Source organism: Anopheles stephensi, chromosome X (assembly GCF_013141755.1).
Source record: "Anopheles stephensi strain Indian chromosome X, UCI_ANSTEP_V1.0, whole genome shotgun sequence".
In the NCBI taxonomy this organism is placed as follows: domain Eukaryota; kingdom Metazoa; phylum Arthropoda; class Insecta; order Diptera; family Culicidae; genus Anopheles; species Anopheles stephensi.
The window spans coordinates 17,033,323-17,056,053 of NC_050201.1; the positions used below are offsets into that span (position 1 = coordinate 17,033,323).

General features: G+C 39.6%; 3 protein-coding genes across 7 annotated transcripts; 1 reads left to right on the forward strand and 2 right to left on the reverse strand.

Annotated features, from left to right (window-relative positions):
* Nucleotides 1-277: 277 nt before the first annotated feature.
* On the reverse strand, nucleotides 278-1,286 carry LOC118511944 (NADH-quinone oxidoreductase subunit B 2). The gene is made up of 2 exons (XM_036055652.1): nucleotides 1,131-1,286; nucleotides 278-1,027 (listed from the first exon to the last, which is right to left on the reverse strand). The coding sequence occupies exon 2, from the start codon at nucleotides 981-983 to the stop codon at nucleotides 360-362; it is 624 nt and encodes a 207-aa protein (XP_035911545.1). The 5' UTR covers nucleotides 984-1,027; nucleotides 1,131-1,286; the 3' UTR covers nucleotides 278-359.
* A 2,346-nt stretch (nucleotides 1,287-3,632) lies between these two features.
* Nucleotides 3,633-17,738, forward strand: LOC118511391 (E3 ubiquitin-protein ligase UBR1). 2 transcript variants are annotated; one of them, XM_036054427.1, is made up of 9 exons: nucleotides 3,633-3,765; nucleotides 4,618-5,016; nucleotides 6,398-6,552; nucleotides 6,781-6,993; nucleotides 7,069-7,319; nucleotides 7,412-9,103; nucleotides 9,170-9,281; nucleotides 10,670-10,798; nucleotides 13,737-17,099. In XM_036054427.1, exons 2-9 carry the CDS (start codon nucleotides 4,620-4,622, stop codon nucleotides 16,686-16,688), a joined length of 5,901 nt encoding a protein of 1,966 aa, XP_035910320.1. In that variant the 5' UTR covers nucleotides 3,633-3,765; nucleotides 4,618-4,619; the 3' UTR covers nucleotides 16,689-17,099. The 2 variants fall into 2 exon arrangements, with proteins under 2 accessions (XP_035910320.1, XP_035910312.1); XM_036054419.1 differs by lacking the exon at nucleotides 3,633-3,765 and adding an exon at nucleotides 4,129-4,197 and having other exon boundaries at nucleotides 13,737-17,738.
* A 751-nt stretch (nucleotides 17,739-18,489) lies between these two features.
* LOC118511926 (rRNA N6-adenosine-methyltransferase METTL5) lies at nucleotides 18,490-21,161 on the reverse strand. 4 transcript variants are annotated; one of them, XM_036055615.1, is made up of 6 exons: nucleotides 20,912-21,138; nucleotides 20,643-20,797; nucleotides 20,430-20,572; nucleotides 19,956-20,267; nucleotides 19,656-19,882; nucleotides 18,490-19,522 (listed from the first exon to the last, which is right to left on the reverse strand). In XM_036055615.1, the coding sequence occupies exons 4-6, from the start codon at nucleotides 20,217-20,219 to the stop codon at nucleotides 19,375-19,377; spliced, it is 639 nt and encodes a 212-aa protein (XP_035911508.1). In that variant the 5' UTR covers nucleotides 20,220-20,267; nucleotides 20,430-20,572; nucleotides 20,643-20,797; nucleotides 20,912-21,138; the 3' UTR covers nucleotides 18,490-19,374. The 4 variants fall into 4 exon arrangements, with proteins under 4 accessions (XP_035911508.1, XP_035911518.1, XP_035911500.1 ...); XM_036055625.1 differs by having other exon boundaries at nucleotides 20,458-20,572; nucleotides 20,912-21,137; XM_036055607.1 differs by having other exon boundaries at nucleotides 20,382-20,572; nucleotides 20,912-21,136.
* Nucleotides 21,162-22,731: the final 1,570 nt, after the last annotated feature.

Here is a 22,731-nt window from a genome sequence, read left to right on the forward strand (position 1 = left end):
TGTCTAAATAAATAAAGAAGATAGATTTTAAGGACTACCTCAAACACCTTTGCAAGGTTGACCCTATTTATATCATCTAAGGAGCTTCTTTTTTATCTTCAACTCGTCGCAAGATATTTATAAGTATATTCCACAGCGCAATTCTTTTCATAGCGTAGCACCTAACATGAAAAATACCCGTCTGACTGCCACTGCACTTTGATTGCAATCAAATGCATGCTGCACTTGGTCTCATGTAGGTTTTGACCTATGCGCCTGACAACGAAAAGACCTGGCATAATTGCAATCAATGGTACATACGACCTACAATTTTATTTCGTTTGATACGCCAAAACAACAAAGAAATGAATGGAAATTACTTATTTGCGATACCACATCTGCAGCGTCTTCATGCGCTTAACCTTCTTTTGCAGCTGCAGCACGCCGTACAGCAGAGCTTCTGCGGTCGGTGGACAGCCGGGCACATAGATGTCGACCGGAATAATCCGATCACAGCCACGCACCACCGAGTATGAGTAGTGATAGTAGCCACCACCATTCGCACAGCTACCCATTGAGATGACCCAGCGCGGTTCCGGCATTTGGTCGTACACCTTACGCAGAGCTGGTGCCATCTTGTTGGTAAGCGTACCAGCCACGATGATCACGTCCGCCTGGCGGGGTGAAGCACGGAATACAACACCGAACCGATCCATATCGTAGCGCGGAGCGGCGATATGCATCATCTCAACCGCACAGCATGCCAACCCGAACGTCAGAGGCCAGATGGATCCTTTGCGGCCCCAGTTCAGCACATCATCCAGCCGAGCGACTGTCCAGTCAGCCCAATTCGACTGCTTTGTACCGAACGGCGAGTAAGGAAGTTTTTCCGGTTTGTCGTTCTCTACCACCGGCAGAGTGGCTTTTGATCGTAAAACTTGAGCGGCACCGTTGGTTGATGGTAACAACAGTGCCTTCGTCAACAGCGGACGAACGGCCAACATTTTGCTGGTAGAATCCTGTTATTTTAGCTCGTGCGCTGCTTGGGCTTCAGAGTAAAGAAAAAAAAAAGAAAGTTTGAACTTCTTTGAGAAATCTGCATTTGGCAAACAGGAAACAGTCAGATTGGCACTGATATTTATTTTTCATACTTTAACCAGCAAATTGTAGATCTCCAAGCAAGGCACACAAGTCCGGGTTTGATTTTACATAAGCTGGTGAAAGAACAAACGAAAAAAAAAACACCTTCACGTCACATTTGACATCTATGCCTCAAGGCAGGTAGCTATAGACAGGTATGACAGCCGTTCTGGATTGAATTGCTACGGAAAATATAAATTAATTTTAAATTTCCTTTTTAGAACAAACAGAATGATATCTATAGTACAGATATCTAAACAAATTCTCTTTGAACTAGCGACAAAAATTCTAAAGACTATGTGAGTTGAATGTGAGTAGTTTAATAAATGTGGGGGCATCTATTCAGACTTTTGCCCAAAGTGAGTTGAGAGGAGGTGTCGTAAAAAGCCCGCTTTGACACATGTAAAGAAGTAGAAGAACAGCACCAGTTTGGCGTTTACTTGATCGCATCGAATCAGCTGGTTATAAAGCTTCGCGTAGACGGGACCAAGGTGTATGTATTTAGAAGGTGGATTTTTATCGATTTGACAGGGCGACATTTTAGTCGAGTTATGTCAGAGTTTGTTTACAAAAACATATGGTATGGGCAACAAACATGAACAAACAGCCTCGATTCTCAATCCCTTGAGCAATTTCGCTAATTTATGGGTCATCTTTGCTTATCAAATGTTGTACCACAGAAGATTGACGATATTTGGTTGCATTTTTCGTCAAAAAATCGCAAGCGATACCACCACCGGCGCCTCCTCCGACGCTGCCATCACTCTTCTCAATACCCTTCCCCTCGATCACCACGGAACTGTTATGTCAGGTCGAGAAATGTCAATTTGCTCTAAACAACTCTACCTTCTATATCCATATACCTTGGACGGGACATACTTTTGACAGGCGACTTTTGACAGCTCCAGCGACCTATTGTTCTCAAGTCGCCGGCTTGTAACCCGATGTATGCGGGAAACACGCCGGCGACACGGATGACGGATCGGGGATGTGGTGGTTAGCACTGGTAGGTTGGGGAGTTGAACTGTTGTGCGATGAACAGGCAGCACATAAATTTAAAAATTCACCGTTATAATTTTTGTTTGTTTGAAAATTCCTTAATCTTCTAGAAATGAAATAGAAAAATGATTGTAGATTTTTAATAACACAAAGCACTGTAAAAAACTTGAAACTAAAAGCCACTCCAATATTTTTTGTGCATGTAAAGTTCTCCCTATAAGCTTTTAAACTGTACCGAGTAATACTTTATACATCTTTGTTCTATAAAATATGAGTTTCTATCAATATAAGCTCTCTAAAATTAACAAAACATTACGTTTTTAATATACTTTTACGTTAAAATACAAATATATTTCATACTGCATGTATCGGGATATTTGTATATACTCAATACTATAAGCTATTTTGTCTCAGTGTCAGCATGAGAGTTTTATTTAATACTTGATGGCTTCAAAAGCGAATTTCCTTTTGTTGAAATAATTATTAAGGCGATAAAAATGAACGTATATCGAATTTAATAGTTTACCTTGAAGCCATAATTGATTCGATCCTATCCACAGTGATAAACACAGTGGAGTTATTTTTTTTGGGGCATTTGACAGCTACAGCTGCATGTAGCCGCTGCTACCACAGGAGGGGTCGAAAACGGTAGCTACGAGGACGCGTCTGACAGCATACAAGAACAAAGGAAAATCGGTGGTTGTCAAAAGTATCCCGTCAAAAGTATGTCCCGTCTACGGCCGGTTTAAGGTAACTGCTCCAGTTTTCGGCAGTGTACCTATTTTCGGCAGGTCGGCAAAATAGTAATATTATGGAAAAAATCGCATTAGAAATTATCTTTTAACTACTTTTAAAGGAATAAATCATTGTTTATTCTCAATATACTAAGTTTTGACGCATTTAGATCGATATTTTCCGAAATATCGCATTATTTGTGCCGAGCTCAAAACATTTCGTCAGATTGGCTTTGTGCCGATAGTTCGGCAGTTCTGAGATTTAGCAAACTAGAGCTTAAAAAAATTGAGATTTCGATTTTTCTGAACAATAAAATTATTTTAAAATTTATTCAAAGCTCACTGATAATTTAAAAATCCAATAAATGATTATTTTTTCACTATAAAGGCTGCTTTTTCACTATAAAGGCTGCCGAAAATAGGTACATGGAAAATGTTGCTTTTTGACAGCTCAATCCAGTGCAATTTCAGAGCGATTTTCGAGAGACGTCAAAATCTGGCAGTTTGAAATCCAAAATGAGCAACATAAAATTAATTATTTAACTACTTTCTATCAAGAAATTAAGCAAATTAAGAACAGAAAATTGATAAAAATATTTTTCTTTAATTAATTACACCTTTTTGAGTGTTTCAAATCGTCTATTCGTGATGCCGAAAGTAGGAACACAGCCTGCCCAAAATAGGAGCAAAACCAATGGATTATTTTCATTCTATCTTTTCATTTTTATTTTCACTTCAAGCTGTCAGTTATAGAAACCTTGTATATAATTGACAGTTCATACTGTCCCTGCATATTCATCGAACCGCCATGACGTTTTTGTTCACAGTTTCGTCAGACTTGGTTGAAGTAGGACGTCCCGTTAATAAGCGAATCAATTTATTATTTTGGCAAAATTGTGTGTTCCTGGACAAGGTAAGACTTTAGTCGTTGGAAAAAAGGAAAAAAATGCTTTTTGTCTATCTATTTTATTCTATATGTGAGCAACAGACGCCATCTTAGCGAAGGTTTTTTCGTGATCCATTCTTACCTTGGGCTTGCTTGCTTGTGCTCCTGTCCCTTTTCCCGTTTGTGCTAACGTGTGTATGTGTGTGTCGTCCATTTTGCAGGTAGTTTATCTGTATCTATTTCCGAAGAATTTCGAGTGAAAACATCCGTAACAGCGACGAACGCACCGAATCAAGGGAGAGTGTGCGTGTTTTTTTGTGTGAGTGAGTGTGTGTGTGTGTGTGTGTGTGTGTGTGTGTGTGTGTGTGTGTGTGTGTGTGTGTGGTGGGGGGTGGGTGGGGGGGCTCTGTGTAAACGGACAAGTCCTTTGTGAGCAGAGGCCACGGAAAATGGATGTAGGTAGGCAACAATTCCTTTAAATTCCATAGCAAACCAATGATTGCCACGAGTAGGTGTAAAATGCATTCCCCACTCCTAGTCATTAGTGACTTATTTGTGCGTCGATTAGAAGATCCGTGGAGCGGCCCTTCGATTTGGAAAATCGTCTTTTCTATCAATTTGAAACCTTTATCCCCACCTCATCTCTGTGTATAAGCATGTGCATGTGAGTGGCATACGAACAAAAAAGGAAAATTTCATGTGCAATAGTTAACTCGTTCTTTAACGCTTAACGTGTCACCTTCTTCGGGGTTGGCTACAGACTTACTTTGATTATTCATCGTTTTGGTACCACACACAAACATTGACGGTATTCATCACAATTCTGCTACGTTCTAACTCTATGCATATGTTCTTTGTCTACGATGTTCCCTTCTACAGAAATGGATCCCAATCGCCTTTTTCAACAATGGGAAGAAACGTACCATGTCGGCTTGTTGACTACGAAAGAAATAGTATCATATCTTCAGAATATTGCTGGAAAGTTCGTGTCACCGCCTTCGCCACGACCCGATGAAGCCAGACATGATGCGGACGTGCAGCTACCAAATCTGCAGCATGCAGAGAATGAGGCACACGGTAATAATATCTTCTTGGCCGGTAACGCCGTGTTTGACGAACCAGGTGCTCGAGCAGCTACCGTCTCCTTAATGGAACGCTTCATCTGCGGCTCGGATCCAGAAGAGTTTTTGGAAAAAATTAAACATACCGACACAGTGTCCTCCGTGTGTGGACGCGTTTTTAAAATCGGCGAACCAACTTACAGCTGTCGCGAATGTAGTAAGTAATCATACAATAAGTTATATGCAATCAAATAATTTCAAGTCGTGATTATTTAGCAATTTTTTATTAGGTATTTTTAAGTACTCTGCAAGCATTTTATGTTCAGTTCTATATAATAGTACGTGTCTTTGCTTGTGCATGTGAGCATTTCGTTGTTGTTTTTTTTCGGGGTTTTGCACCGTTCGTCGCACAATAATTTGTAAAAGCGTAATTCAAAGATCAGACCAAAACAAACCACCGATCAAATTTAAATCTATTTGAATATTTTTTTATTGGTTTATTGAGGATGGTTTATTGCACGTAGAAAAAAAAAACAGTCCATAGTCTATTGCCGGAGATGATTTATGTAATTTTACATAAAAAATTCTGTAGTTGACGCCGCAAAATAAAAATGTAAATGTGTTTGCGTTTTGTAGACCTGTCACAGCCTATGTGGCACAATAAGCAAACGAAACGGTGAGCTTATCGTGAACTCCAATCGGAACCCATTTTTTTTTGTTTAGACTTATAATTATATTTTCCTAGACTTCCATTTAGTAAACTTCTAAACAACTGTTGCCAAAAAGTTTACCTCAAAAACCGAGGGTGCATTGTATACATGGGAATCAACGGTTTACGAAAATAGTATACCATTTTTATATTCAATATTTGTAGAGAACAGTTAGCATTTTGAAATAATAAATGTATGATAGAAATTATGTAGTATGTCTGCAGCATATTGTACTATCAAGATTATTGTGTAGGCAACGTTTTTTGGATTTCAGCCAAAGGCTAAGCCAACAAGAGCATAATAGGCAATCAGTCCTAACTTTTTGGGATAGGAATAAAAGAATTTTATCATATATTTTCAACTGAAGTGTAGCACTTTAAATAAGCATTACAGGATCCATTTTAGAACTGAGCAAACATACAATGGAATTTGTTAAATGTTATAAATCATATAATGCATGCAGTTAGAGAATTGCTCAATGCGATTCTACAAACGCATTGTAACAAGCTGTATTTAAAAAAACATTGCACGCGTCACGTTGTACCCTCAACGTAACTATATGATTGTTACATAAAGAGCTTGTTATATTGCAAAATATATTTGAAAAGCTCCTCTCAGTGATTTAACAACTTTATTATATGGAGCGAAATCGTGTGTGACTGGTCTGTTAAAATCAAGAACTCAGTTTTAAAACTGCTTATGCTATGTTTTAAAAATTATGTATTTATATTTTTAGGATTATGGCTTGACGCCGTATTGTCTATATTTTAAAAATTGTTATGTATATTTTCATTCGGAGTTAGAAATAGTTATATGTATAAAGATTATAATTCATTTCGACACATTACTAAAGTTTAATGTTTTACATTGTTCTACCAATAATTACAGGTATGGATCCAACATGTGTGCTATGTTCCACATGTTTCAAAAAATCAGTACATCGTACACATAAATACAAAATGGCTACTTCCGGTGGCGGTGGTTGCTGTGATTGCGGTGATGTAGAAGCTTGGAAGAGGTTTCCATTCTGCGACGAGCACGCTGTGAGTAGACGGTGCTATCTATCAACGATGTTCAACCATTTTTTCTTAAGTTGTGAAAATCAAATATCATATTTGATGGTCGAATTGCCATTCGTCGGATAAACCTATCCCACAAATGACACTTTGACTGGACACGTATGGTTTTAGCAATACATCCGATCAATTGTTCCCAAAACATCACAGAAAGCATGTCACGCAATAAACCTTGATTGTTTCCACTATCAACAGTGCATTTCCGATAATAAGGCACAGGATGATCAACAGCAGGTGCCCTTGTCGGATGACAAAAAGACGCGCTGTGGAATTGTTTTTCGTGCTATACTGGACTACTGTATGCAAACGCTACAGATGCATGGCTCGGGAGATATTTCCGAGTGGGAGAATTACGAAAATTCATACTGCACGATTTTGTACAATGACGAAACGCACACTTTTGAGCAGGTATGATCAATTGTAGATGCTGAAGGGCGACTATTTTCACGAAAAGTATTTCTTGTTATTTTGTTTTTTTTATAGGTTATCCAAACGTTAACGTCAATAGTGAAATGCGAGCATAAGACTGCGATCGAATTCGTGACCAGTATTGACCGTGAAGGACGCGCCGTTGTTAAATGTGCCTCGTTTGAGGTGTGCAAAAAGCTTAAGGAAGATATCGAAAATAAAGCGATGCGTTCGACCATGGCCAGTCGAACATTACCGTTAAAAGTTACGGTCATGCATCGCAATGAGGTTGCCTGCCAGCACTTAGCAATGCAAATGCTTGGATGGTATGTCATTTACCTGATTTAACTAAAACAATCTATGTTAAACTCTTTTCAACGGGATTTTTGTTTGTTCTCTGTAATACAAATCAATGCAGGTTTCAGGAGTTCCTGACAAAACACTCTTCCTTCCGGAAAATTTTTACCGATACGATCACGACACCACAAGGGACGTATAATTTGAAGTTCATCCTCAGTAATGATCACAACTTGTGGAAGTCAGCACGAACATCCTGGCATCGGCTGCTAATTTCTGGGATGCTGATGGACTATGACAACAAAAAACTGCTAGCGATAACATTTACCAAACTATATGCTTCACTAATGCAAGATTTCATCAGAGATGATCACTACCATTCATTCTCGATTGTCTCGCTGAGTGTGCAGTTGTTCACAGTGCCAACGATTGCACACTATCTAATCGAAAAAGAGTCAGCGTTCTTTAAACTGCTGCATACATATTTCTCGGAGGCCATCGATAAGTATGTCAAAAATCGGCAGTTGGTGTTTATAAAAAATACGTCAACGATGAACGCATTCAAGCGAGCTTCCTACATACTGATCGATCTGAAGTATCTGCTCAGCTTTAAACCCGACAAATGGACAAATGAACTGCGTACCGGATTCGTACATGGATTGCAGCAGCTGATACGCCTGCTTAAGTATATGCAAGGAATGGATGCGGCGACCCGTCAGGTAGGCCAACACCTTGAGTACGAGCAGGAATGGGAAACGGCTTTCACACTTCATCTGAAGCTGTCGCATTTGATTACGCTGGTACTGGAATGGTGTGCTACGGATCGCATCGTACTTGGCAAAGTTTTTCGCATGGTAATGTCATCTCTGAGCGATACTAAATTCATCGCTCAAGAATCCGAAACGGTAGTGCGAACCGTAGGTGAACATAGTGCCTCGTGCTTGACGTACGATGTGCTATCCAGACCAGTTTCTGTACACCTGCCGTTGACACGGTTCCTAGCTGGGCTTTACACCGTTTTCGAGCGACACGATTTTACATTCGATTCCTTTGCACCAAGCACCGCCGACTATCCTACACCGGAGCAAATTATCGAGCCAGTGCTTTGCGCTCGTACCATGATGTCCCAGGTGCACGCAGGCATGTGGCGCCGTAACGGGTACGCATTGATCAATCAGCTGTTTTTCTATCGCAACGTCAAGTGCCGGTATGAGATGCTTGATCGCGATATTGTCATCCTGCAGATAGGTGCCTCGCTGATCGAGGCAAACAAGTTCATCATACACGTGCTGAACAAATACAAGTTGATCGAATGGCTGGATAAGGATGTGCAGGAAAGACCACGCAGTGCAGAGGCAAGCGGCGGTGACGATGATTATATCCGTCAAGTAGGTGTACTAGTCGAAGAGTTCCTTGAATTGCTAATCGTGATTATCGGCGAACGTTATGTACCCGGCGTTGGTGACGTGACCGAGAGTGATCGAATTAAGAAGGAAATTGTACAGCAGTTGTGCATCAAGCCACACTCACACTCCGAGCTGAGCCGAGCATTGAACGAAGATAACTGTAGTGAAATAATGTTCGAGTCCGTAATCAACGACGTCGCTGTGTTCGAGAAGCCGAATGACGCTGAAAAAAGGGGCATGTACATACTGAAGCAAGAGTACTACAGCTGGTACAATTTGTACTTCTACCACTACAGCAAGGAGGACAAGTCAAAATCAGAGGAACGACAACGAAATCAAAAGAAGGAAAAGAATGAACTGGTTTGTTGTCCTCCACCTGCACTACCAAAGCTGACCCAACTATTCAAGTACGGCACAGTATACATTGAGACTCAGCTGAACTGTTGGATCTAATTTTTATACTACAATTCCAGCAATATTCCTAATCTCCTGCAATGTGACGTAATGGTAAAGATTATACAAATTATTCTGGGACGTGCGCTTGATTTACAATCATTGACCTTTACCGAAGGACAACTGCAAAGAGTAAGTATCTCATTATCCATATCTTCTTCTCCGGTAGCCGGATGGCAGAATAAAAAATAAATTAAGCCGAAAGAAAGAAGAAAGAAGAAAAACAACAAAAGCGTCCGTGGGGCAAACCTAACTGGACATGCCTTGAGTAGAGCTAGGAAAGTGGTTCATTAAGCTTTATATGCTACTGCATATAGGTTCGTTGAACGTCATATTTTTTATCGTTAACGGACAGGGAAACTTTTAAAAGCCCTCGGTAGAAGGCACGGACCACAGAAAGTGATCTCCCAATTACACTCCCATTGGCAGTGTGATGCATGGCTTTAATCCGATAAAAGAAGACTGACGCATGCGACCACAACTTCTTCTCGGCCTGTACCGTCGATACCGATGCGCTGACGGTCATAGCATTCCATGCAGAAGCGTGTTTCGTGCACCCATAGCTCTGCAACTCATAGTCACTTCAACGATGTCTCCGGTGTTGCCAGGCTGTTGGAACTGATGGCAACTGAGGAGTGTCAGTTGGGTCTCAGTCGCCTGCGCGCCGTGTCAAGTGCAAGTTTTGGTGTCTGTCTTCTTGGCTTCGTTCCTGGTTCTGCTAGCTACATCTCTACCAAAGTCCATTGCTGCATTGATTACTTCTGACACCGACTTGTTATAGTAGATTTTCCGTTTTTGTCTTGGATGGTGTCACTGTTTCTTTCATTATAAGCCATTAACTGTGTAATGGATCAATATACAGCTTTGAGTCGAAGAACTAGCTTCTCTAGGCGGTCCTGCCAGAAAAAGGGATCGCCGATAGTCTACCTATTTTATAAACATATCTTCAGCATGATTGCAATATGCAATAGTTGATCATCAACATTTGTCTTAAATACACACATGATACACCATTTCCGAACCTAACTAAACTAAACTCGTTATATAATGCCATATCTATTGTTTTGTTCTTTTTGATAAAATGAATAACTCGAAAGTAAGTGTTCAGTAAACTTTGTTAAAGATGCTAGGGCAATTGCTTTCTAACATGTAAAAGCGGAAGTCTCTCGTAAACGCGGTACTCAATCACTGAGAGCAAACTTCCTTCTTCAAATCCCACTTCATTCCTCTTCTTCTTTGGCACTAAAACCTCGAAAGGTCTTGGCTTGCTATTTCTGGCTTCCTGTGATTTGATTTTTACCCGTAGCTGGATAGTCAAGTCCTGCGTACGAGGAGGCGATATGGATGGGTGCCGGTGCTGCTATCTCTTATACCATTACCCCAAGAGCGAACTTCCTGGGATATTCTAACATTTTATTAATTCTTCTATTGCGTACGCAAAATCTATGCTATAATATGCGAGTTAGGTAGACAAGTGTTTATAGTAACAAAATTAATTTAAAATTTTAATTTCTTTTCAGGTGTTACATTTGATAGGATATGCCATTCAAGAGGAAGAGTCAGGACACTATCCATTCATGAAATTTTACGAAAGAAGTCAAACCATCAATCTTGTGACGCTGTTAGAAGATCTCTCCAAAAGTCCAAGGGTATGTATTGTCGAAAACACGCGGTTGTACGTCGTGATCTGTGCAAGCTATACGAGCGAATTTATATATATGTATATATATATATATATATATATATATATATATATATATATATATATATATATATATATATATATATATATATATATATATATATATATATATATATTTGTATATTATGTTGAAACAGGGTGTAGCCTTCTGTGTTAAGTAAAACTTACGGTGCTTCATCTTCTTATTTTTCGAAACAGGGTTTAGCCTTCTATGTTAAGTAGAATCAACTGTTCTCTCCGCATATTCAAAGATTTACTGTATCTTTTTGATTTACGACTGAGTCTTTAGACTGCGCTAGAGTCATCTGTCCATTCAGGAGTCTGTTGTTTTTCTGTTCGTTTTTTTTACGTTGTCATTTATGCAGATGTTATAATATCTATGTATTCGTTTATATTGTGTGGTTTATAGTTCTTAAGCTTCCTTTCAAAATCAAATTGCCGTTGCATTGATGAGTTTGATTAAGTTTTTATCAATCTTCCATTCAGGTCTTTCCATTTATTTAAGAATGTTTCAAATGAAATGTTGTATATCTCTCATTGTGTCTTATATCTACTACAATAGAATAAGTTGTGTATTCCCGTCTCGAGACTATTGCATATATCGCAGTGGCCATTTTCGGTGATTTTCATTACTCTGTGCCAATGTTTTGATAAATCTTGTCCAGCGATAATTCTGTTTGTAGTTTTGATTTCGTGTGGTGAGAGGTTTGATTATAGTGCCATGAGGTGTCTTCGAAGTCTTTTTGAAATCTTTGATTTTTTTTACTCTTTAGTTCACAGTTTTTTTTTGTTCCAATCTCTGTTTTCTTTTTTTTTTCATACTTTCTGCTTACATATTATTGATGTAATTCTTAATTTGCTATTGTATATATTTTTTTCATGTAAACTTTTTTCCTTATTAGTCTTCCTTCTCAATTCCATGAAGCCCTAAATGCCCTGGAATCCATTGAATTTCTGCGTTTGACTCTATGCATCCTTTGAGCATATTGTACACAATTTCGTCCATGTGATTCAGGGTTTGAGCATTGCTTAGGATTTTGCACGCCGCTTGGCTATCGGTAAAGATAATGGAGTTGTCTATTTTTTCTCAGTTGTCATTACTTCTATGGCTTCCTCTAATGCAGAGAATTCTATAGAACTTATGGGTGTTAAGTTATTTGTTTTGTATTTAAGTGCACTGACAATACACAGAGCGCCTCCCCGTCCCCGAGCTTCTTCACTACGAATTTAAATGGCTTTATGTACATCATTTGATTTAACCTTGTGATTTCTACGAAAATATTTAAATTTTATCCTCAAATAAGTTTCCCAAGTAATTAATTTTTCTTTTTGGGATGTTTTTCCTGATAGCTTTTGTTAATTGGTCCCTGTCAATCTTTGAAAACATTAGGGTTTTCAACAATTCTTTTATCGCTATGTGCTTTGCCCTGATGTATGCTGGGGTTTCGGCTGCAATCGCGATCTAACTATTTAAAGGAGTTGTTTTGTACATCCTGTAACCTTTCTAACTGATTTATGAATTACCGTGTTCATATAGTTAAAAAGTGTTTTTTTTTGCATTTTGAGTTTACAGGGAACCGCTTTCTAATATGTTCCTTATTATGACTCTGACTCGAAGAATCGTAAGAGTTTTTGTCAGACTAAGGTTATTTTTGGTACTACAAATTCTTCTCACTATTCTCCTCACTTCTCACTCACGCAATCTTTTTCTAGCCTTTTTTAAGATTTTCGATTTGTTTTTTTTTTTAAATAGATTTCCCTCTGTCCAATCCCCAAGATATTTTTAAAAAGAAATTCTTTCTATTTGAATGTTTTTCATATTTTGAGGTAGTTTCCTGAAAATCATCATATGCACATTATTGTATGCACTTTTTTGGTCGATACATATGAATCCTATTAGCTTTTGTTTTAAAATTATGTTAAACGTTATTTCATTTCTCAGATAATTTACTCATTGGTTCGTTCTTTTTTGAAGCCAAATGAGTCGTTTGGAATTACATTATTCCTACAACAGTGACAACTTAAAACCTCTAATACCTCTGTGTTAATGATTTTTGTTTTTTTTTTTTAATTTTTGCAATTTTTCTGTAGTTATTCGGGTTATTTTTGTCTGTCTCTGGTTTAGGAATCGCTATAGTGTCTATTACCTCTTATTGTTTTCTTATAATTCCTTTATTCCACATATTATTTATTTCTTCTATAATTTGGTGGTTGACACCTTACTTATTTTTTTAGAATCTCATAGAATATACGACATACTCATACGACATATTGCGTCGGTTTTTATATGTATTTCCGTTTCTGTAGAATAATTCCATTCAATCCAAATGTAATTTAAATCCTTCGATATGATTTGCAACACTCGACTATCCCGCAAGCGCGTAGAACCCAATGAGTTTGGGTTCGGTTTGACAATTGTATTGAAAATACTCGACCTAAATGGAAATATACGAAAAGACCGTCAAAATATGCCATTTATACAGCAAAGTGACTCGGTACACCTTGTATTGCCTTTTTTGTTCTTTATGCAGTTCTCTTTGACAAATGCTCCGGTCCATTAGAATGTATCAAATTTTCATCTTTTGAGCCGGTGTTTTTTTTCTCAATTCGTTCAATAAATCGTATTGAGATGTTATTGTTTCCCTTAGTTTCTCTTCATACCTTAGGATTTCAGTTTTCGTTTGGCTATTTTGAAATTTGTGAGATTTTTCTTGAAATGTATAGTTCATTTTCTATTGTTTTATTGCTTTTGGAAATATTCCTGCTTTTGTTTTTCCATTTCCAAATATGTGGAAAGCTCAACAAAACATAAGAAAGCGTAAAAATCTGCGGTATATGTTTCATTTTTATTCCATAATCTCCAAAAATTTAAATTATATTTTTAGGTTGAATCTCTGCGGGACCTATTACGTTGGACTATTCAGCGCTATAAAGCGATGGAGGCAAAACACATGAGCTTGATTCAGAGTGAGATTGACCGAGCTGAGTCAAGTAGCAGTGGGCTTTCGTCTGTAGATGCGGATCGTTTGGAAAAAGAAGAACGCGCTAAGCTGGCCGCAAAAAGGCGCGCACAGGTAATGGCACAGATGCAAAAAGCGCAACAAATGTTCATGACCACGCACCCGGATATGTTTGAGAACGAAAACGATGAAATGATCGAGCCGAAGGAAGGTGAACCTGTTGCCGAAACCGATATGGACTGGCAGACGTCAAGCGAACATTTGGTTGCCCTCGGACCGAAGCGAACCCCATTACGGCCTGCTGATACGGCCGCGTTGCGATATTCGTGTATTCTCTGCTCGGAAAAGACCGTGCTGGGCACATACGAATCCGTCAGCATGGTGTATGCCGCATTCGTGCAACGTTCAAGTGTTCTGTCGCGCTACACGCAGACGGACGAGCAGGGTATACTTCGGCTGATCGAAACGGCAACTCATCCATCTCCACATCTTACAACCTGTGGACACGTAATGCATTCGACATGTTTCGATAAATATTTTAACAACGAAGTAATCAAGGAAAATCGACGCCCTTATCGTAACCGTGCCCCGATACTGTTTGACATCGAGAAGAATGAGTTTTTATGTCCGTTGTGTCGTTTTTTGAGCAATTGTTTGTTGCCACTTATACCACCGCATGAAACAATCACCAGCAGTGCAAAGGCGCGTGTGGATGCGGCGGTTAAGGCGGCCGGATTCAATGAGATTCCCGAATCACCGGTAACCCATCCTAATGATTTTAATTTTCCACTGTGGTACTCGTTCACGTCGGATTTCATGCGCCTCGCGTTAGACCGTGTCGAACAGGCGGAATACAATTACGCCGCTCTCCGGAATGTAGTTCGCCGTGAACGACGCGCTTATTATCGCGCCATGAGCTACGGAGAACAAGAAAATGAACCAATGAGTCTTGAGCAGGAGACGCCTGCAAATAATGTCGTGGTGCTACCGGTACAAGACGAAGAATTGGATGCTTCAGCGGACCAGGCCGACGAGCAACAACAGGGAGAACAGCAACAGGACCAACAGCAACAGGACCAACAACAGCAGGCCGAACAACAAGTCGAACTACAGCAGCAGGGCGAAGAACAAACTGATGATGACTCTATAGATGGATATGAAACTGACGATCAATCGTCAACGGAAGATGACGTGAACTATAGCGACGATGACATGGATTGGATTAGGGTTCCACCTTCGCACTTGACCACGTCGGTGCTAAAGGAAGCAGAACCGAAACATGGTGTGCGTTTGCGATACTACGGAACATTACGTGATCCACCATTGGTAGGTCGGCTTTTCGATCGCACTATTAAATACGCACTGCTCACCTTTGCCAAGAACGTGCGAAGCTTCACATCGGTACCGTACAAGGCAAAACGATTCGCTGAATATCTGGCACCGTGGGTGACCCTTTCGTATACGATCAAATCGATCGAGATGCAATTACGCGTACTAAACCTTCCTTTGGGTACTGAACTGTCGATTCGCTACTCCACTTGTCTCAGAGGATTGGTACGAGCTGCCTGTGCGATGGGTCCTCTAGTACCGACGGTGCTGGTGCAGCACCGTATGCTACTGTTCATGGCCGACATATACGAAACTCTATACGGACACACGCCATCACAGTCCTTCTTCGATTGGGATCTGTTTGGATTACTCAATACGTGTCTGTTCACGACGCGCTCCGTGCTCTACAGTTTTGTGCGCCCGCAACGCATCCCGAAGGGCGACGCACTGGATCATTCGATTGTGCTGGCCGTTTTTATGGTTAACATGCTGCGCACCATTATAACATCAGTGACCGGTATCAATCCGCCGATGGCATCGTCGGATGCCGAACATCATCCGGATCAGCAACAGAATGAAGATACTATAACGCCTCTCACGGATGCCGAGCGTAATTTACTGCTGTTGTTCCAACAGTACAACATTCACCAGCCACATCCGGACGAGAAGGCTTCAAATGCTACTACCGACCGGAATGCAGGCGATGGCGGTAGCATCACCATTACCGTCGGTGGTTCTGTCGCAGAACAAAAACGGCTTTGCAAGCTCTTGGTGAACGATATCAAGACACAAAGCCATACGCTGCTACGATGCTGCAGTCTTCTATTCTACGGGATTACCGATATTACGCTGCCCCAGTGCACCGACGTGCCGGAACATGATTACCACCCGATGATGACGTACCTGGATTTGCAGGAAGATCCGCTTGTCTATTTGAATGCTGGCCAAAAGACGTTTGAGTTGATTGAACGTTTGGCGTTCTGCAATTCCGATCAGATCAACCGAATGCGCTATGCGCGACAGGCCCATCTTCTCGGTGAACCAAGAGCCCTGTTCCAGGCAGCACCACCCGTCCGCCGGCTAATCGATCTGCCGGAAGATTATAGCGATTTAATCAACAGCGTTTCTCTGTTCACCTGCCCGAACAATATCCGAGATGACTCGCGAAACCCGACTATGTGTCTCGTGTGTGGTGTCATTCTGTGCTCGCAGTCATTCTGCTGCCAGAAGGAGCTCGACAACAGTTCAGTCGGTTCGTGCACGTACCACACGGCCGAGTGTGGAGCTGGCATCGGAATCTTCTTGCGCATACGGGATGCCGAAATATTGTTGCTGGGCATCAACAAGGGTTGCTTCATTCCCGCCCCATACGTCGATGAGTACGGTGAAACGGATCAGGGATTACGCCGTGGTAATCCCCTCCGCTTAAGCATGGAGCGCTACCAGAAGCTGTATCACAAGTGGCTTTCGCACGGCCTGCACGAAGAGATTACGCGGCGCAACGAACAGCAGCAAACAATATTTGCTACACAGTGGCAGAACCTTTAAAAAGAAGTACCGGGAAAGTATAGTACAGAGGAAAAAGCGAGCGATAGATGGTAGTGAGCTTTTGTTTTACGTTAAACGAAGAAGGGCAGGAGTTTGACGGTGTTATTTAAAAACGCACACCATTTAGCGGGATATGTGTTGAGTTCAACCAAATGAACCGGCGAAGAAATGAGCAGATTGTAGCCGATGTTTGTGTGCATGTTTTTTGTACTATTGAATGTATATATTTTATTAGTAGCGAACGTAACTACGAACCAGGCTACTTATAAAAAAAATGTATTTAATAAAGCAAAAAAACACAAAAATGAGAAAAAGAAAAAAAAAGGAGGACCTTAGTTCACGGTGTCAAAGGGCACGAATAACTAATAGGTTATTCGTATATATAAACATATATTCGATACAGGATCGATAGTATAGTAAGGATGAACTCACAAATCGGAGGTTTTGGAAAGAGGACAAGTTAAAAGCAGGATTCAAAATTCTCTTTGAATTTGTTATGTAGTCAGCGAGAACAAACGGTCTTACAAGAGAGCAGGAAACATCTGAATACCGTGCGCAAGATAAGTTAAAGAACGGACAAGAAAAGATGTTAGAAGAAAGAAGAAGAGAGCTAGGACGAGTAAAGTTGTTTTGTGGAAAGAGGGAGAGGAGGGGGGGGAATGGGTTGATGGAAAAGAAGGACAAGACTGAAGCAAAAAAACTAGACCCATACAAGAGATGGATCAAAGCATTTGTCTAGATTTTTCTTTTTCCATAATCCATATCGTTGCTTATTTTGTTTTACGTTGTGTCCTCGCTTTGGTTTTCCTTCTTTGGAAATTTGTTTTGTTTCCGTTGCTAAACTGTTTGGCTTATGTTTGATGTTACACTCAAGAAAAACAAATAAAAAATGTTAAATGTATAATTGAAAAAAAAATGAATGAATGCATATTAGCATTAAAGAGTGACAATATCACGCTTTTATGTAACATAGAGAGAGACAGAGAGCACGAGAAAGGGAGTAGGAGGAGAGTCTCCCAATGGAAATAAATAGTATCGAACAAAACGTGAGCTATTTCGGGTTTTGTAATTCAGCGTTTTTTATCACATATCTTTGTTCGTTGGAAGGTTTTATCCTTCAACAAACTATGCATGTTTCAAATTTCATATCGATGGATTATGTTTATTCATTATTTTTGTTTTCATCTTCTTATTCTATGTTTTTTTTATTTTTGTTTCATTTAAACTATTCATTAATTCAGTATTGTATTATGGCTATAGCACTAGGTCTCCAGTTTTTTTTTCACAACAATTTAGCAGTTTAGCCTACGTTGGATCTACAGTGGATCTGGTAGTGCACTGGACAAATCTGGTATTATGTTCGATACGCCCAGATCCCAAGACCGTAGTACGTATTGAGCTAACTTGCATTGGATGGACTAAGTGCCAATGGAACATGTACAGAGACGGACAATATAATAAGACCACTTCTATACACGATTTTCAAACGACTGCTTTCGATGTTTCTACAAGGTATAATCACACAAAACTTTCCAGCATCCTCAACATCGTAAGTTTTCCATTTCCATTTTAGTTTATTTTTTACAAATATTCACGAATCATTGGGATTGAGAAAAAATTATTGAACATAACTTAACTTGAAATAACTTTTTTGTTTTTATTCATCAAGAACGGCCTGGCCGTGTAGCTGAGTAAAAAAAATGTGACTCAAAAAATCTCACTATTTTGATAACATACCTAAGCTATGTAAAGGTTGAGAAATAGAAAGAGCGGTTGTACAAAAATATAAACAAAAATTCGATTCGATTTTTTATTTTGATGAATAGGCTTATTTTATTGTAAAATATGTTTTGGTCATACTTTCACTAAACATAAACTTAAAATCGATATCTCGTTTGATTCAATGATAGAAACGTTTTGTCACCATCTGAAACTAAATTTTACAAAAAAAAATAAGTCGATTCGTTAAAAATTGACACCATAACCTCAGTTTTACGATTTTAAAACATCAAGTGGTCCGTTTCTGTAAATGATTACTTAGTCCAGATAGAACATATTTACGAAATCATAATTCTGTTCATTGCTAATTTTTATTTTTTGAACGATGCAAGGATGAGCGCGTTTTACTATCGATAACATTTTAAATTAGTTTATTTTACTAGACTCTACAAACATTTAGCGGTATTGGCATATTAGAGGAATCTCTTGAACTATTCAGGAGCGCTTTTCTCTTTTGTCCATGAATTGTTCGTCTACATGGTATTGCAACATGCTGTAACGATCAATAAAATCTATCAATCTACGCTCGCTCGTAAGCTTAGAACAGATAAGCATATACCCCGCACCGTAAAAAAAGAAACCCTGAAAACGATTGAAATTTGGATTCCTTAGTACACACTATTGTCCTTATCTTTAATTATCGCTCGCTCAATTCTTTTACAATGCGTGCGATGATAGTAATCAGCTTTTCAATTCTTTCTGATTAAAAAAACAAGAGCAATATGTGTCAAGTTAGCCTGAGTAATTGTCTTCTTGTTTTGACGTCTTGCAAAGTCGTTGTTGGGCATTTATTAGTTACTAGACTGATTTATACCACGTAACCGGATAATAAGTACTGAGTAATATGAGGGATTAATTCTTCCCTATCCTTCTATTGATAGTTGGCCGTAGTTCGTCATCATACACGTCATTCCTTTTCAAAGCGCCACAAATCCACTGCCACATCCACACTTATCTTTTTGTGAAATTTGTATGTTTGTGGTAGATTATATCGTAATTCCGCGATCAGACTGGACCGAACCTTCCACTCCCGTGCCTTCTTTTTGATGTGCTCTCTGTACCGACAGGTGAGAAAAAGTTATATTAATAATTAGTAAGATGGTTACTATATTGTAAGCGTATTTATATAATTGTTTCTTCACTTTATTAACAAATGACAATATGTTGCTTTGTGCTACATAATCGTACCTTGTGGCTGATTTATGCATAGCGTAAACGGCACCGCGCGCTAGCCTAATAGCAACCTTCAGGAAAGCGACATCGATACCACTATTTTGCTTCGTACCGAACGGTGGGTTGAGCAGCACCGTATCGAACAAAGGTTTATCGTGCCAAAGGGCGGGCAGTTGCAATACGTTCGCCTGCAAACATTCGACGTTTTGTAGATCAAACTCATCACGGTTGCTCCTGAAGTCCTTGAATCAAAAAGTTATAATCACTTATAGTTCAACGACCGTTTCTTCCGCCATCTGGCAATGACGCCTTTACCTCTGCAGCGTGTTGATCGATTTCCACCCCAAGAACAAAGTCCGCACCGAGCAAGGCAGCACCGATGCTCAACATTCCCGGACCGCATCCCAAATCCAGAACCATTCGGCCTTCTAGATCAGCATACTTCGTCTGAATCGCATACAGTGCCTGGCTCGCAATATGCGATGGTGTCTGGTACTGTTCGAGACGAACATTCGGCGCCGTAAAGTCGTCCACAGTTTGTAGAAACTGTTCGAGCTGTTTTAGCTTAATGCATGCCATTGTTTGATAATGCTAGTCTCAGATCAATACCCAATTTCGACAATATTTCTAGATTCCATGCAATGAAACGATGCGTTTGTGAGTGTGAGGGTGTGTCTTAGTGTGAGTATGGAAGTGTTTAAAGATGTGTAGAGATTGTGTTAAGGGAAACCTTTCATTTACCCTCAAAATTTTGGTGTACTAGCATAATGGATCGACGGATTGTCGTACCGTGGTAGTACCGGTAGAATGTTATTACCAAACAGTGAGTCCTGCGGTACAAAAAAACCAAACGATTGATTGATCGCCTGACTCCAGACGCCCTTCGAGATGCTCTGGTTGTTGTCGTTCGGTTGCCCGGCGGTGGTGGTGTACTGTAAATACAACAACAGATTTAGTATTTAACCCCAAATACCGGATACTTGAAAGAAAAACCACCTGTACCTTGGGAAGCTGAAACAATGGTGAAGGTGTGTAAAGGCTGCCGAACCCGAGAGACGTATTGTATATATTGCCAAAGCCTGGCGAATGTGAATTGACTCCTTTTTGCAAAAGCTGTTTTTTCATCTGGATGTCTTCCAGTATCTTTTTCGTCACGTCTGCAAAACAATGCCGGCGTTAAGACCGCGAACGAGTGGATTGGTTGTGTGTAATTGCAGCACGTTCCAGGCGCTGGCCAAATTACATCAAGCCAATCGAATCTTCCCTCGTACCTTGGTTTGTAGATGACGGAAAAGCCATTAATATTATTTCATGAACCGGTGGAAAATCAACTCGATGGCAGATATTTCACTAGCATGAGATGATTAAGCGGAGCACTAAAAACGCCACTGTTTGCAATGAGAAAAGTAATGATGGCAGCATTCAACGATGTGACGGTACTACAAGTATGTATAGCGTGTGTTTGACGGACATAAATGTTGTGTTGTCAACACACGCTATGACTATTGCTGTCAAGCAAAATCAATCCTTTCTTTCCAAGGTGTATGTCAAAGTGAGTTGAGAGGAGGTGTCGGAATAGCGATTTCTCGGTCGGACATCTTGAAAAAAACCTTGACGTTTACTTGACTGAAATGTAAACAAACTGCGGTCAAGCATTCTTTGTTGGTCAAGCAAGCGATCTCTAGCATACATTGATGAAGCTCGATATGCTGTGCTCTTGATGAATTTTTGCTTGCAGATCGGCAAAAAAGTGGAACGATCCTATATCTCGGATCAACCAATAGTTCGGGGATGCAAACCGGCTCCGCCTGTGACGCCGATACAGTCAAAGCTGCCCTGTCCATATAGGCGCTGAATCGTTACCACCTCATACAGTAATAAATGCAATACAGAATCTCCTCAGATAGCACTGAAGCACTACAATATCCTGATTTCTTCACTTGATCTAAGCTTTCCGAACGATATTGAACAGCAGAATGGAAGAAATCAAATTATATAATGATGTTATTGCTTCGAGAATAATAAACAACACATATAACCAGCTGATTCGATTCGGTCAAGTAAACGTCAAACTGGTGCTAGTCTTCTACTTCTTTCCATGTGTCAAAACGGGCTTTTTACGACACCTTCTCTCAACTCACTTTGATTTAGAAGGTGATTTTTTGTCGATTTGACAGACCACCATTTTAGTCGAGATATGTCAAAGCCATTCTACATGATGCGAAATGCCAAAAAGATTTCGCTTTAAAGGGGGGGGGGGGGGATTTGTGAAATTTTTCCGTCAAAATCGTCTCGGTTCATTTACCCGCGTTGTTTAGAGCACTTCATGCTATCTCTCTCTCTTCAACCGAAAACTACCATGGCAACGCATAGAATGTGACAGAGAGGGCTAGAGAGAAGCGAAATCTTTCCGAGATTTCAGCTCGAGTAGGCGAAATCTTTTTGACGGATAGATTTCGCTTAACCCCACCCCCCCCCCCTCCCCCGAAATGAAATGCACGAAAAATGCAACCAAATGTCTTCAATCCTCTGTGGGACAATATTTGATATGCGAAGATGACCTAGCGAAATAAAACTATATATAAACTATATATATATATATATATATATATATATATATATATATATATATATATATATATATATATATATATATATATATATATATATATATATATATATATATATATATATATATATATATATATATATATATATATATATATATATATATATATACATATATATATATATATAAACTAGCGAAATTGCCCAAGGGACTTAGAATCGAAGCTGTTTGTTCATGTTGGTAGCCCCATACCATATGATTTGTAAACAAACTCTGACATATCTCGACCAAGGTGTATGTATTTAGAAGGTGGATTTTTATCGATTTGACAGGGCGACATTTTAGTCGAGTTATGTCAGATTTTGTTTACAAAAACATATGGTATGGGCAACAAACATGAACAAACAGCCTCGATTCTCAGTCCTTTGAGCAATTTCGCTAATTTATGGGGCATCTTCGCATATTAAGTGTTGTCCCACAGACGATTGACGATATTTGGTTGCATTTTTCGTCAAAAAATCG

What these genes read in the sequence shown, in the direction of transcription:
- LOC118511944 (XM_036055652.1), bottom strand. Translation starts at nt 983, where the DNA reads ATGTTGGCCGTTCGTCCGCTGTTGACGAAGGCACTGTTGTTACCATCA.
- LOC118511391 (XM_036054419.1), top strand. An exon ending in CATTCTGCGACGAGCACGCT is followed by an intron (nt 6,553 to 6,780) that starts GTGAGTAGACGG and finishes CACTATCAACAG; the next exon opens with TGCATTTCCGATAATAAGGC. An exon ending in AAACGCACACTTTTGAGCAG is followed by an intron (nt 6,994 to 7,068) that starts GTATGATCAATT and finishes TTTTTTTTATAG; the next exon opens with GTTATCCAAACGTTAACGTC.
- LOC118511926 (XM_036055596.1), bottom strand. Translation starts at nt 20,219, where the DNA reads ATGGCATGCATTAAGCTAAAACAGCTCGAACAGTTTCTACAAACTGTG. An exon ending in TCGATCAACACGCTGCAGAG is followed by an intron (nt 19,883 to 19,955) that starts GTAAAGGCGTCA and finishes TTTTGATTCAAG; the next exon opens with GACTTCAGGAGCAACCGTGA. An exon ending in ATGCATAAATCAGCCACAAG is followed by an intron (nt 19,523 to 19,655) that starts GTACGATTATGT and finishes CTGTCGGTACAG; the next exon opens with AGAGCACATCAAAAAGAAGG.